This window comes from Centruroides sculpturatus, unplaced genomic scaffold, assembly GCF_000671375.1.
Source record: "Centruroides sculpturatus isolate CEXI.00-Female unplaced genomic scaffold, Cexi_2.0 scaffold943, whole genome shotgun sequence".
Classification (NCBI taxonomy): domain Eukaryota; kingdom Metazoa; phylum Arthropoda; class Arachnida; order Scorpiones; family Buthidae; genus Centruroides; species Centruroides sculpturatus.
In genome coordinates this window covers 196604-212699 of record NW_019385262.1, presented here as the reverse complement: position 1 = coordinate 212699, position 16096 = coordinate 196604, and the positions used below count along the sequence as shown (strand labels likewise).

The 16096-nt window shown below is 30.9% G+C and overlaps 1 protein-coding gene across 6 annotated transcripts in view; it reads right to left on the bottom strand.

Moving 5' to 3' along the window:
* The window catches only part of LOC111636844 (gastrula zinc finger protein XlCGF26.1-like), a 97819-nt gene that overhangs the window by 26969 nt on the left and 54754 nt on the right, over window positions 1-16096 (bottom strand). For all 6 annotated transcript variants that reach the window (XM_023382226.1, XM_023382224.1, XM_023382228.1 and 3 more), the window contains exons 3-4: window positions 11437-12025; window positions 11102-11362 (exon numbers count right to left, since the gene is read on the bottom strand). In XM_023382226.1, coding sequence (XP_023237994.1) covers window positions 11102-11362; window positions 11437-12025 — 850 coding nt within the window. The remainder of the gene's footprint in view (window positions 1-11101; window positions 11363-11436; window positions 12026-16096) is intronic.

The window sequence follows — 16096 nt, the reverse complement described above, 5'->3', positions numbered from 1 at the left end:
AAAAAAACGAAAGAAATGCGTTAATTTTGAAGAAAAAGCTTCAAAGTTTAACTTCCTTTGTCTTGCCCTTCTGTGAAATTTAACACCGATGAGTCATTGTTTACACATCTGGATGACCTTGAACACAGCTGGAGTTGGATTTCCCAGGGCATTCTCATAGACGTCGCGGGAGGACACAGATTTAAAGTACAGTGAACACTAGCTGGCCATATATTTTTAAATATTTTTTAAAAATTTGGAGACTTAAAAAACATTCCAAAAAAAATTTCAAAAATGGCCTTAAGGACCGTGTTTTATGTAACGCTATGTAACCTGCCCGAGTTAACTCGGGCAAGGAACTAAAGGGGTTTTAAAATTAATTAAAATTTTAATTAACTCTTCACATCCAGATGTCAGTGATTTGTTTTTAGAGTGAGCTTTTGCAATTTGGGGATTCCCCTTGTACATGATACCATCGACAAGTCGCTATTATGTCATTCTGAGTTTTGCATTGAAAGGTATAAACTGTAATTGTTTTGAAATTAAATTTTATTTAAGCGATGTTTTGTTCATTTTTATAATAAGTAGCGAGTTTAAATTTTGTTGATTTCAAGTTGCAGTAATAAGCAGCCTATTTCTTTTAATTTCTGCAAACTTTTTTTATGCGGTTTTAAGTTAATTTTAACTCGTTGTTTTGGTTTTATGCGATTTTAGAAAATTACGGAACGTATCCCTACTTTTCAAGGCAAGTAAAGTCTTTTTTTATGCAAATTTTTTATATGCGCTTTTCTGTAAAATGTATCCACTGCATAAAACGAGACCTTACAGTATATATATAAATAATTTCGGATGATACAATAGCCAGGATTATTTTTTCAAAAACGGGAAATTTTCATTAGGCATCAACAAAAATTCAACCCAGAATGACATGCAATGTTGAGAAATTTTGAAATTGGATAGTTTAATTTTACCAAAAATGCATCATGGACGACCTCATGTCGTGGCCGGCATAGTTTGAAAGATCGCACTCAAAACCAGCAATACCAAAGAAGATTGGAGAATGAGAACGAAACCTGCCTTGAGCGTCAAAGTGATTCTGCTTAGTAGTGAGTATCCGAGACATAGTCTTGTCCCAAATACAGCCTTGCTGTTTTACTTGTTTCATCTAAATCTGTTTCTCTTACTTCTAAATTGTATTTTTCTTTATTCTCACCATATTATATGCAATAAATATCAAGTAGTTTGTTAAAATGTATGTTATATTAACAGTTACTCTACTCAAAACTGGATGACTTCTACACAAATTCTCACTAATCTGTCAAAACAGTCCAGCATTTGTCAAAACTAACATCTAATGCTTTAGAACTACTCCAAAGGTCTTCACCGGGAATTTGAAATACTGGAATGTTCTTTTAATTTTTCTTTCAAATCAAATGAATTTTTTAATTTTTGTTGTCATGCGCATTATGGAAATCCTTCATATGGAGCTTATAATGCGATGTTAAAGCATGTTTACCATGTAAATTTCAAGTGCTTCCATATCTCTTATGATATGGAGGCACTTGAAATTTTTAAGGCAAAATATGGAAAGGAGCCGCATTAATAAGAAAGAAGAAAAAGTGATCTTGAAAATGCTTTGACACCACATTATAAGAGAAATTATTAAAGACACATAATAATTATGTAATACACATAACAAGGATAATGTGTCCTTATTAATTTCTAACAGCAAAAATTAAAAGAACATTCCAGTATTTCAAATTCCCGGTGAAGACCTTTGGAGTAGTTCTAAAACATTAAATGTTAGTTTTGACAAATGCTGGACTGTTTTGACAGGTTAGTGAGAATTTCAATTATCTGTTATCTGTTCTGTCTCTTACCAAATTACAAATCTGACATCAAGTTGTCAGAAAAAATGTCAGCAATGAATTTAGTTTTGTGAACATTACAATTATTGAAGCTTTATTATGGGCAGAATTACCATATTGCTTGTAATGTCAACTTATCTAAGTCATCTTAAAAAATTCCATGTCATATTTCTTTTAAAATATTTAATCACAATATGAATCACTAATTTACATAAAATATTGCACAAAATAAAAAACATACTACAATTAGTTTTTCTCCCCTTTCAATCAATTGGATTGATATCAGATGAATTCGGAGGCCAACACATGACTTGAAATTCACTGGAATGTTCCTCAAACCACTCCATGATGATTTGGGCCTTATGACATGGTGCATAATCCTGGTGATACAGGCCATCACCCACCGGGAATGTTGTTGCCATGAAGGGGTGAACCTGGTCTGCAATGATGTTCATATAGTGCACAGCTGTAGGGGATTGTTTGACAGGGATGATGGGTCCTAATGTATCCCGTGAAAACAATCACTCACACCATAATACCGCCTCCACCAGCTTGTATCCGTCCAATGGTGCATCTGACTGCCATGGTCTCCTTTGTAAATCAGTGTATCTGCACTCGACCATCAATGTGATGGACCAGAAAATGTGACTCTTCAGACCAGATGACTTTCTTCCATCCTTCTAAGGTCAAATTGTGATGTTCTCTGGCCCATTGCAGATGCTGTTGTCAATTACATGATGTAAGTGCAGGGACTCAGCTGCATATGGACAGCTATGCAAGCCCATATGCAGAAGGGTATGCTGCACTGTGTGCTGAGACACATTTTCTTGGTCATTACTGTTGTATCTGCTGGTTATTTGGGCTGCTGTAGCCTTTTGATCACGGCAAACAATGTGTAATAGTTTCTGCTCCCCACTGGAATCAATGTGCAATGGATGGCATACAGCTGCCCATTGACTTCTCATTTCTCCATCCATACACCACTTTCGTAAGTACTAACGAAGACTGCAAGTAAACAGCCCACCAGTAGTGCTTTTTGTGAGTTCCCAGACGAGGTTCGAACTCGAGTAAACCGTGAAATTCTTGCGCGACACAAGATGTAAACAACGAGACTCGGAACGGTTCGAGTATGTGTCAACTATCTGTTAAGGTCTTAGCGGAAGACAAACTCTAACACGAGCGCTCATAAACAGGTAGATCTTTGACTCGTGTGTCTATAAAATGTTGGCCGAGATGAACCTTTTCGAACGAAAAAATAGAGAAATTTTTGATAGGTGAAAGGTGAAAATGATCATTAAATTCTTAGACGTCAAAAATGGTAAATAACGGCCTGAGTTATGAGTGCAGGTGTTATTATTTTATAAACAGTCATCAAGCAGAGTCGACAAAGAGGTATCAGATGGACACCTCGAATCGGACCTTTCCCGCGACCCGAAACAGTTTCATCTTGCACCTGGAGACAAAAGAGAGACCAATCGGGAAGCGAGGAATGGGACGAGGGACCAATCCGAAATGCGAACAGTGGGGGGAAAAAACTATAAAAATCGGAACTTCAAGGTCGAAAGAGAGTCTCCTCCGGATTAAGCCTACAGTGGTGATTTAAACTGTGTTGTGCATCTGCCGATCACCAAGGACGCCGCAACGTAACAATGAACTTCTGCTTCGTCCAGATATCTTTCTTGTCCGCCCGAACTGCAACCGAGATCACGAACTTTCGCCGTTCCCAGGAGCACCAAGATCTTGGAATTGTCCATTATCGATGTAAGCATGAATTCGAACAAATAAACGGGTTTTATCTTGTAAAACACTTGTTCATCATTTGTCTCCTTCGCCACCGCCCACATACGCGGTTTCCCTTAGGCTCATTCTGACGTGAGATAGACTTTTTCCCCCTCAATGTCGGCAAACCTTACATTTTCTGAGATTGACATTTCCAGAAACCTGGCCATAACAATTTGTTCTTTATTGAAGTCTGATAAATCTACTGCTTTTCCCATGGTGTAGCCAAAAACTCTACATTTGGAAACTGGCTGTTTATATATGGTAGTATGAGCCGTGCAAGCACCATTGTTTGCCATTGTAACCATGGGGAAAAAACACCTTGTTTGCGTAGAAGAAAATACTCAAACCATTCTGTTGAAAAAATTCTATTTTTTTTCCCGTTCAATTCACCACTGAACACCTTTGACTGCTGAGAAACATTTATTTGCTAATACATTAACATTTTCAGCCTAATGCATAGGCCATCCTCACAAGATTGATGTTTGGAACATCAACTTTTGAATATTTCAATATAAAGAATACAAAAAATGAAATATAATATTAAAAAATAAAACTAGAATTGTAAATATTAAATATAAAAAAATATCTTAGTAAATATGGTAACTAGGAGTTTCTACAAAAGAAGCTTCTTTTTTACAATGAACTTCCTTGCTGCTGGTAAATCGTCTGCGTTTCTTGCATTAATACTTTTATTCTCCAACCTGCTCTTTCCCTCCTCTTCCAAGGCTAATTAGAGAATTTTTAGATGGGTCTAAAAATATGTTCAATTTCCTGCAAAAACCCACATCTAAAATAGTACAGTAAAAGCAGAGTTCTTCAGGGTAATCCTTAACACTATCCCTCTCCCCCATGAAGGAATTTCCAAAATCCCTTCTTAGTGTGCATTCTCATGACATACCCTATGTACCAAATTTCAACTTCCAACCGTTTGGGCTCTATGCTTATTATCATCATCAACCCATCTCGATTATATTATAAGACTAGCTGTTAACCGTGACTTCGTCCACGGAGGTTTTGCAAGCAAACCCCATTTACATTCAATATTTCAATAACCATAGTAATTGTTATATAACACCTATCGCTGAAGAGAATTGCCGAGAATCAAATGAACTATTTTCAATTTGATCAATTTTCTGGAATGTTTACAATCGTTCTATAATCGAACCAATATGCAATAACAAATTCAAATTTAAAATGGTTCAAACATTTTTAAAATCGAAATAGATAAAAATATTTATAACAATGTATGAAATGTTATCAATTTAATACACCTAAGTACTCAATGAAGACTAAACATAGTTGAAAACAAAAAATCGCATCTAAAATAGTACAGTAGAAGCTGCTTTTCTGGTTAAGCCTTAATACTCTACCTCTCCCCCGCGGGAGAATTTCGAAAAATCCCTTCTTAATGTGAATTCCCATGGCATACCCTACTAAAACACATATAAAAACAAAAAATCGCATCTAAAATAGTACAGTAGAAGCCATTTTTCCGGTTAAGCCTTAATCCTCTCCCTCTCCCATTTTCAAAATTTTTCAGTTTTTCAAAATTCCCCCGTGGGGGGAATTTTGAAAAACCCCTTCTTAGTGCACATTTTCATGACGTATCCTAACTGTGTACCAAATTTCACCTCTTTAGGTTCAGCGGTTTGCTCTGGGCGATGATGAATCAGTGAGTCAGTCAGGACAAGCAATTTTATATATATAGATAAAGAATAATACCTCATCGAATCTTTAACCGGTATTAAATTTGATTAAGATTAGATGCAAACGTTTTCGGATCCTTCCCTGGGTCCTTTCTCAAGCACAGATTCTTCTTTAAAATTCGTTAAAAAGACCAGTAGAACGAACTTCATTTTTATTATAGATAAAGAATATATATACATATTCTTTAAGTCTAACTCCAAGTTTCTTTTGGAGACTCAAATATAATTCTTCCTTATGCCTAACTGCATGTTTTCATAAGGTATCCTGTACACAGCAGCTTTCTCCTCTAACTTATCTGTCATTCCTCAATATATCATAAATGCAGTAGCCCCTTGTTATATTGTGCCTCATTATATTGCAGATTTGGATATATTGCGCTTTTTTTTTTATTTCCCAAATTTTAAAAGCACTTGAATCAATACATTTTAAAATATCAATTGCCATCGAATTTCTTTTTGCAACAAAATACGGTATTTTATTCCTGCCATTGTCCTCAAAACTACCATTGTGGGTAAAACAATANTATCGTTTTTTTTTTTTTCTTCTTCTTCTTCTTCTTCATCTTCTTCTCCCAAATTTTAGAAGCACTTGAGTCAATGAATTTTAAAATATCAATAGCCATTGAATTTTTTTTAAATTAAATACTGTATTTTATTCCTACCATTGTCCTTGAAACTACCCAATGCAGATGAAACAATAAATTTGTCAACAATTAAATAAGCAAAACAGGTGTACAGATCAATTATCATTTGTTTTTGATATTAAAAATTGTTTGTTTATTGATTTTTAAGTACAAGTTTCTGTGAATTCAAAACTTTACACCTTTATGTGAATTGTAATTCACAGTGTAATGTGTAAGAAAAAGATTTCTTTACTTTTGAACAGAAAGTTCTAAAATTTTTATACAGTAGTAACTTTATTTTGCTTTTTAGAGAATTTTTACTCTAATTTTATAAGTTTTGATATTCTCTTATGTTTTCAATTACTGTATTTATGATTTTTATTGAAAAATATAAATTATTATAAGTTTTGATATTCTATTATATTTTCAATTACTGTATTTATGATTTTTATTGAAAAATATAAATTACACACATTTTTAATAAACAATTTTTTTAATGAAATATAGTACTGTATAATAAAATTGCAACTGATATTTTGTTTTTATATCCACTTTATTTGTCTTTAAATGTCATTGTTAAAAAAACAATAATGCTAAATGGGTATTTGTGGTATTGATGTCTATGTAAACATAATTTACTATGATATAACCACAAATAAAATTAAGTATTGCAAAACTATGCTTATTTTATATCAAACACTTGCTGATGAAAGAACAGAGGATAGAGATTCCATAGAGTGTATAGTCTGTTTAGTGTAAGCCCAGAATTTTTAGTACTCCATTATATCATGCTTTTTCTTTGTCTCCTGACAAGCACAATATAATGAGGGACTACTATATTTGGTGATCTTTTGAAAATTATTTTAGAGCCTTTATATAGGTCATTTCTTTCATGATATTCTTCATTTTCTTATTAAAAATAAACTTTGTGATTATATCGAGTCTGCTGTTTTGAGTCTTTGGTCTGCTTCAAAATTCAGTACAATTACAAAGTTTAATTTTAACAAGAACAATGTAAACTCTCTCTCTCTAGATAGATAGCATTACATAGTAGATAGATGATAGACTTGTGTCAAGCATTTTTCTGATAAATATGTTAGATAATATATTATTTGATGTTAGTTACGTAAGGTTAAATAAATCTTTGTTCATAATTCAATGTTGACTCAGGACATTCTTCAATATTTTAATTCTTGAAGTTAGACTATTTACAAAAGTATAACATTTTCGAGTCTATCATTAAATCCTTTTACACAAACCACAGAAGACACAGTTTCATTGGTTAGAAGATAAAACTTCTTTAAAAGACAAATAATAAAAGGTAAAAATTCACAATTAAAAATGATTAAACGCCAGCCTTTTATTGTAGGAGTTGACGTTTTTAACATTAAAAACATCCTTAAAACATTAACATTAAAAATCCTACAATAAAAGGCTGGCGTTTGATCATTTTTAATTGTGAATTTTTACCTTTTATTATTTGTCTTTTAAAGAAGTTTTATCTTCTAACCAATGAAACTGTGTCTTCTGTGGTTTGTGTAAAAGGATTTAATGATAGACTCGAAAATGTTATATTTTTGTAAATAGTCTAACTTCAAGAATTAAATCTTTGTTGTTTTAATGTTAAACTAGTAGCAGAGTGAATTACTTCTGGGCTTTTGTCTCTCAACTTCCTCCCCTGTTTGCTTACTCTGAGTCCCCATACATAACCACTCACATACATTTCAGTGTCAATTTTGATTTGCCAGTGTAACCAGTGTGGTGTCAGAGTATCCTGATCTGGGCATTGTTGACACTGTTCATACAAGGATGTATGGTTTATTTATTCCAATTTTTCTTACTGGTAACTGATATTTCATCTGTCTTAGTTGATAACTAATTTAGTTATTTTAATTTATTGCAACAGATTTCTGTTTTCGAACTAAATAGTAAATATGCAAATAAATACTGCAAACTCTTGTAACATGTGACATTGTACTAATCCAACAGGAAGGGTTAAATTCCTTGAATATTATGGGAGAGCATACAATATTTTTTAATTACAGTAGAACCTCGATTATCCGGACTAATTGGGGATGAAGGTAGTCCGGATAAGGAAAAATCCGGATAATCGAAACAAACACTTTAATTTGTCTTTTAAAGATAATACAACACGTTTTCTTTTCGATGACATATCGGTAATATTAAAAGTAAATACTGTATTTAAANGACGTTTTTAACATTAAAAACATCCTTAAAACATTAACATTAAAAATCCTACAATAAAAGGCTGGCGTTTGATCATTTTTAATTGTGAATTTTTACCTTTTATTATTTGTCTTTTAAAGAAGTTTTATCTTCTAACCAATGAAACTGTGTCTTCTGTGGTTTGTGTAAAAGGATTTAATGATAGACTCGAAAATGTTATATTTTTGTAAATAGTCTAACTTCAAGAATTAAATCTTTGTTGTTTTAATGTTAAACTAGTAGCAGAGTGAATTACTTCTGGGCTTTTGTCTCTCAACTTCCTCCCCTGTTTGCTTACTCTGAGTCCCCATACATAACCACTCACATACATTTCAGTGTCAATTTTGATTTGCCAGTGTAACCAGTGTGGTGTCAGAGTATCCTGATCTGGGCATTGTTGACACTGTTCATACAAGGATGTATGGTTTATTTATTCCAATTTTTCTTACTGGTAACTGATATTTCATCTGTCTTAGTTGATAACTAATTTAGTTATTTTAATTTATTGCAACAGATTTCTGTTTTCGAACTAAATAGTAAATATGCAAATAAATACTGCAAACTCTTGTAACATGTGACATTGTACTAATCCAACAGGAAGGGTTAAATTCCTTGAATATTATGGGAGAGCATACAATATTTTTTAATTAATTACAATATTAATAAAATACTTAGCTTACATTTAATGAAAATTTAAGAATAAAATATTAGATTGTGTATTTTATGACTAATAATTTAACAAACAACAGTAAAATATGTTACTTTCTCTTACACACAATGAAGTGATATAATAAGGCAATAGACTATCAATACATCCACTTTATTAAATATTATATTTATTGCTACGATGCATTTTGTGTATAAACCCCTCTTCCATTGGCTAAAAATATAAACAATTGCAAATATTACAATACTGTATTATTAAAATGCTCTTAAAACTTTATGACATACCTTGATGTTCTTTCCTCCTTTTTAAAATCACATTAATTTTAATCTGTACAATTTCCTATAAATTAGTTAACTATTTTTACAATAGTTTTTACATTTAACATTAGAATTTTGTTTTACATCTGTATAAGCAGTTTAGTAAATTTTAACAAACACAATTACATTACATTGAATCAACACTTTTACACTGAAAATTCCCATCATTCATTTTTAACATTTATGTATTAGCTTTTACATTAGCTCTGTACTTTTTCATATAATTTACATAATAATTCTTTTATTATTTTACAAATTTAAATATGAGTTGTTATATACATTTTTTATAACTATACAGGTATACCTCGGCTTACGTCGTTTTTCGACTTACATCGCCTCTCCTGGAACCAATTACTGACGTAAGGCGAGGTATACCTGTATTTTAAATTGCATACTATTTTTACATATATTATACATTATTTCTTTTTCTTAATTTATAATAATTTAATTCAGTTATCATTTATTTTAACACTTAAATTTTTGTTAATTTTATTTTTAGCTTTTAACATTTCTATACTTTCTTTAAATTTCCTATTATACGTATTTACTTCTTTATGTAAAACTGTAGTGTTTTTATCTATATTACATTTGTAAACAATGTTCATAAAAAATGAAATTTTGCTTTTTACATTTTAAATCTGATATGTGCTCTTTTAATTGTATTTTTAATTTCCTTTTAGTTTCTCCTGTATAGTAATGTGTATTTTCACAAATGCAAGGAATAAAATAAACTATTTATATATATTTTAACTTTTTACTTTGCTTTTGTTCACTTTTATTTTGTATTAATTCTTTCTCCCATTTTCTATAAGGTTTCTTGGGTAATTATTTAACAAGAATAGTAAAATATGTTGTTGAACTCACCTATCAACACTGATAATTACCACAAGCTGTCAAATTTGCAATAAACCAACACTGTGCACTGTAGCTACTGACTGATATATTTCAGGAAAAGTACAACACACTAAAGTACTGCACAATCTGTAGCACCATGCAACAATCAACATGTTTTATGATCTATAATACAATGAATCAAGGATAATATTTTTATAATGTATAAATACAAATAATAAATATCATAATGTAACATATTACACAGTCTATATTTCAATATTCAATCTAACTTAGATGTCTGCTTCAATTTTCCCATGTTTTTCACATTTTCATACCTGCTAAGAGTACTGTAATTTGAATTCTACAACTTCCATTAATAAATATTGCTTTTTTAATTAATATATAAAACTAAATCTTTGAACATAATTAATTTTAAAAAACTTCAAATAATGAATACTCATTTTGATGTTTGATATACACTATACCCTTGATGTTTGTGGATGCCAGTGTTTGGAAAATTTGATTATTAGTGATCAAAAATTTATGCACCAAAATTTCAACTTTTATGAATGGGAGATTACCTACTACTGTAAACTGGAGTTGGTGCTTATGTGAACTGGATTTTCAAGCTGGCACAAAGCTAAAAGATCACTGCACTCACTCATTTGTATGGTGTCTGTTGTAGGTTAGATTACTATTTCGTTTATTTATTTATTTATTTTTTTTGGCTTGAATAAAATGTCTTTTGCAGCATTATAAACCATTGCACAATATATTTATTTAATAAAACTATTTATTTTTCTAAAAAATTTTTAAAACAGCAGTAATATATAAAGTTTTGGAATGAATTACAAATTTAACATTGAAGATTGAATTAAGTTTGAAAATTCAATGTTCATGAAGGATTACTCAATTCCATTTATTCATAAACATAAGGGAAACAGTGTACTTGTTACTTCATTACTAAAATGCCTAAAGTTTTCTTAATTTTAAAATTTGGTTTGAAAGTTTGAAAATATTAAAAACAAACAAAATGCACTCTCAACAATTTATTCATTTACAATTTTATCAATATTTTGGGATAAAAAAATCTACTTACCTGTTTGAATACATGGATGATCATTTGCTTCTTTTTTGGTTTTAAAAACACCACCACATCGCAAACATCTGTGACCTTTTTGACGAAGATGTGTTTTCAAATGCCTTCTAAAATCATAGGTACGATTAGTTCCGTACGGACACATGTGGCATCTGTTTAACATTCTGTCACCCTCCACTCTATGAACTTGACAATGTTTGGCCAAATCTTCAACACTTACAAATTGCATTTTACATTTATAGCACATACATTTAACTTGTTCTATAAATAAATAAATTGTTATTTTGAAACATATTTAAAAAAAATTCAATATAAATTTTATAACATCTACTTACGAACAGTCTTTGTAATTGTTGGTAAAGCTTTTGCTTGATTATTTTCCATTGGATTAATATAGCCATATAAAGAAGCCAACTGATTTTTAAAAAATAATGCATATTCTTCTCTAGATACGGTTTTCCTTAAGTCAAGACCTACGGTAGGAAAAGAAGATCCAACAAATAAACTCCCCTCAGAAGTTTTTAGCATTTTACTTGATGTTGGTCTTTCATTTTTTGGAACTTCTTCAGATAAAACACAAGCTTCTGGCATAACTTCAACCACCATGTGTTCTTCTTTATCATTATTATTTTCTATTTTTACTGGATTTGATTTTTTCTCTTTAGCATCATTGTCTGTGTTGGGTGAAATTTCTTTGCTTTCTGTTTTTTCTTTTTCATTTTCTACTACTTTGGATGAATTTTGTGAATTTTCAGATACTGCAGATGAATTCTGTGAAGTACTAGCACTATTAAAATCAAACTTATTATCTTTTTTGTTACCATTCATAGAAGCTTTGATTGCTTCACATTTTTTGAAATAATTAATAGACTGTTGCAAAAGATATTTGTATTCTTCAGCACTCATAGGAAAAGCAGAAGTCATCTGAAAATAAAAATGAAAATCTTAAATTATCCAATAGATAAAACTTTTTTCTTCTGTACATATTTTTTTGGCTGCTATTAGCATATTTTTAAAGCAACTTCTAGATTATATTTACAAGGTTCCTTACTACGCACATACACTACTGTTTCTCCAACTTTTTAACTGGTTATTTTTTATAATTAAGAGTTATATTTTTTTATAATTGATGAATTAGTAAAATTAATTCTGTGTGTAGCGTCTTTGTAATCCAAACGTTAATTTTGGTAGACGATCAAACAATAATTAGTTAGGAAAATGTTACGGTTTATTTAAAAGAACACTTTTTTAAAAAATTCAGATGCATTTCAGGTTGGCTTGTATTCCCAACCCCTCTTCAGTGCTGTTAAAAATTACAAAAACAAGGTGAGTTTCACAACATTGGTAAGTGGGATTTAACATAAATGCAGGTTGACAATAACATAAAAACCTTACATGTTATATAATGGTACAGTATAGACATGTGTGACAATATTTTTATTACATAGTTGTATGACTATTTCCTATAATATGAAAAAAGTAAAGGGTGTGGTTAACACATCATTTATGTGAAGAATATATATAACATGGATTATTAATTTTAAAAATATCTATAAACACTTATATTTTTAGTTAAAATGTATTATTCTTGATAAGAAATGGAACAGAGTACAAATTGACAACGGGCATTATCCGGTGTTCACCGAGTAACAGTATACTGGCAAGTGATGTTACTTAAACCATTCCTAACATTCCGTACAAGAGGGTGTGCTTTAAATATTTAACGCGTGGAGGTGCTCTCTAATAGTTTATATACCATTGGGGGTCTATTGACATGCCTTCAGAAATATTAATTAAGTTATGTTTAGGGTGTTTTTTGAGTTCTATGTGTTCTTTAAATTTCTTTTTATATGGGTCTTTTTCTAAATGTAACACTTTTATATTGTTTTTATTAATTTGGCAATTATTGTCACTAGTGTGGTAGTACAAGGGGGAATTAGGCAAGTACCAGGTTTAAGGTGGATGGCAGCTTCATGTTCTTTAATTCTGGTTTCAATTAACTGGCCTGTTTCACCGATGTAAGTTTTCGTATTTTGACAGTTGCATTCAAGTTTGTAAACAGTTCCTACAGATTTTAGAATGTTAGGTTTGTTGTTATGTTGTTTATTAATGTCATAATGGATACTATGAGATATTTTGTTGGTTAAAGATGGTGCCGAACTGATATTGTCTTTTTTTAGGATCTTATTACAGCCCTCGAAAATGTTTTTGATATATGGGAAGGTTTTGTATTTTTTGAATTTATATTTCATATTAAACCTGTTTTTCCAGTATTTTTTTGCCATGTGTTTAATTTCGATTTGGGGTAATCTTTAAGTAAAAATTTAGCTTCTAGCTCCTTCATTTTAATTTTTTGCCATTTTTTATCTGATATTCTTGTATATAAGTTTTTTAACTCCATGATATAAATATTCTTTTTTATATATTCTGGGACATATGAATAGTAGTTAATAGTTTTATTAACATTACATGTTTTTCGTATGTTACAAAAGAAAAATTACTAAGTGTATTTATGATTGTTATATCAAGATAATTTATTTTATTATTGCTTTCTTTTTCAATATTGAATTGAATATTTTCGTTAAATTTGTTAGCAGGGTTCAGAATATTATCATCGTTTGTTATTCTGTTATTGTATATTATTAAGTAGTCGTCGGCGTATCTCATTACTAGTTTTATGCCTGGGATATTATTTATTTTTTTGTCTATGTTTATCATAGCTAATTCAGCTAATTTTGGTCCCATCTTTGATCCCATACTGATGCCATCTACTTGTCTATAGAAGTCTGCATTAACATTAAAATAGTTTCTGGTAAATGCAAAGTGTATCAAATTAAAGTTTTATCTACATTTAACATAATTAGACTTTCCTCTATTAATTTCCATTTTATATTTGGGTACATATTTTTGACATCAAGACTGATTAGTTTATCAGTGTTTTGTTTCTGTATTTTCAGCATTCTATTAATAACATCATCAGCGTTTTTTACGGTGTACTTAGAATTATTGATGTTTATTAATTGTTGCTTGATATACTGTTCTAAGTTGTAAAATATGGAAAATCTAAAATCTACTAAAGGTCTGAATTTTTCTTCTTTTTTGTGGGTTTTTAATCTTATATTTAGTTTCGTGGTTCTATTGTTTTTGAAATTAAGGATGTAGTTTTTATTGTTTTCACTTATATTATTATTGACGTACATGTTTTTGACCATTTTAGTTAGATCCTTTTTTATGTCTTCGTATGGGTTGTTGTTATGCTGTATTACATTTCCAACATATAATTAACACAGAATGGCTTGCATATTGAACACATGATGTAAAATAAAGTTTTGCTTTATTAACTTATAAATTTTGTTCTTGAAGCACCATATTTTTGCCTAGTGGCAAAAACTTGAACTAGGTTGTTTTCCATAAATTCCTCATAATGTGAATAATGTATATCAGGCCTGGCCAACTTATAGTGGAGTAAGATTGACTTTCATGAATTAAAAGCGCCAATGTCTACTTCACATCTGTTCTTCTGTAATAGCTTAATAATCCACCCTAATAAAATTATGCTGCAAAACTTAATTATATTAATTTATTGCACAGTAATTAATGTTCCAGATTATTTCTGTCTGGTAAATATACTAAAACATAAATTAAACACCATTTATTTTTTATCATAACAAAATATAACTTTCTCTCTCTCTCTCTATCCCAAAAATCATAAATTTTGCTTATTTGACTCACTCATTTTACACTTGCTTAAGGTGCAACAAAACAATTACTAAAATAACATAACCTAGCAATGACCACCAATGCAAAAAGTGCTTCTTCGTTATCCATCACATGTTACTAACCAATAGCTAATAGTTAAAAGATTTTTCTGTGAAAAATCATTTTAATAGGAATATTAAATCTATATGAATGTTTTCCACATTTTAAAGGTCATATTTTCTGCAATTGACCAGTCAACCATAATAAACCTGTTGACCAATTCTAGTATATACAGGGTGTCTCAGTTAAATGTTTCAGAACTTCTAAGAGATGTAAGGGTGCATCCTGACGACTCGGAATCATATAGCAATGCAGGGTCGGAAATGCTTTCCTGAAGTGGTGATGTACGCAGAAACAATCAATCAATCAATCAATCTTTATTAAACATATGTGGTACATACATTCTCGGTTCCGCATAGCATAGCCGAGATAAATACAACATGAATGATGATTACATAGATTACATAATGATAACTTTTTACAATAACAATGAAATAAACATAGTATAATAAAATTAAATAATTAATTAAGATTAAGATTATACCTAAATTGCAGTAGTGACAAAGCAAAGTTAGAAAATATGTACAAACAAAATATGTGCATATGGATACAAGAAAGAAAGGCAACAGGGAGCTGCAGAAAATTTGCACAATGTAAAGTGGTCCAGTTGATGTGTATACAAAAATAAAAAGAATAAGGAACATGTGTGAAGGTGATTAAATACAATAAATGGTCGTGAATTATTGACAGAGAGTATATGGCAGCGATAAGCGCCTTTGATACAGAGAACACCTGGAGACTTACTTGAGAAATTATAGTCCAGTGTAGAGAGGTCTTTTCTAGTCTCTGGTAACAAGAGGAGCAATCGCCTCATGTCTTTTAATGAGATTACTGAAGGCTTCATACAGTTCTTTATTCTTTAGTAAATCATTGTGTTCACATGGCCAGTGGATGTTCCTACTTCCAGCAGCGAGTTCGATGGCCAGATGCTCTGCCTCCAAAGAGATGCAGTCGAAGAGATAGTGGTCTGAGTTATCTGGTTTGCAGCAGATAGCACAAAGTGGTGAATTTTTGTTGGTGAACCTGTGCAAATACCTGGAGAATTTGCCGTGGTCGGTGATAAACTGAGTAAGCTGGTGGTTAGGAGTAACCCAATGGTAGCTGTAATAGTCAATAATGTTGGGAATGTACTTGAAAGCGGTGTTGTTGTGCTTTTGACTCCAAGTTGTTTGCCAC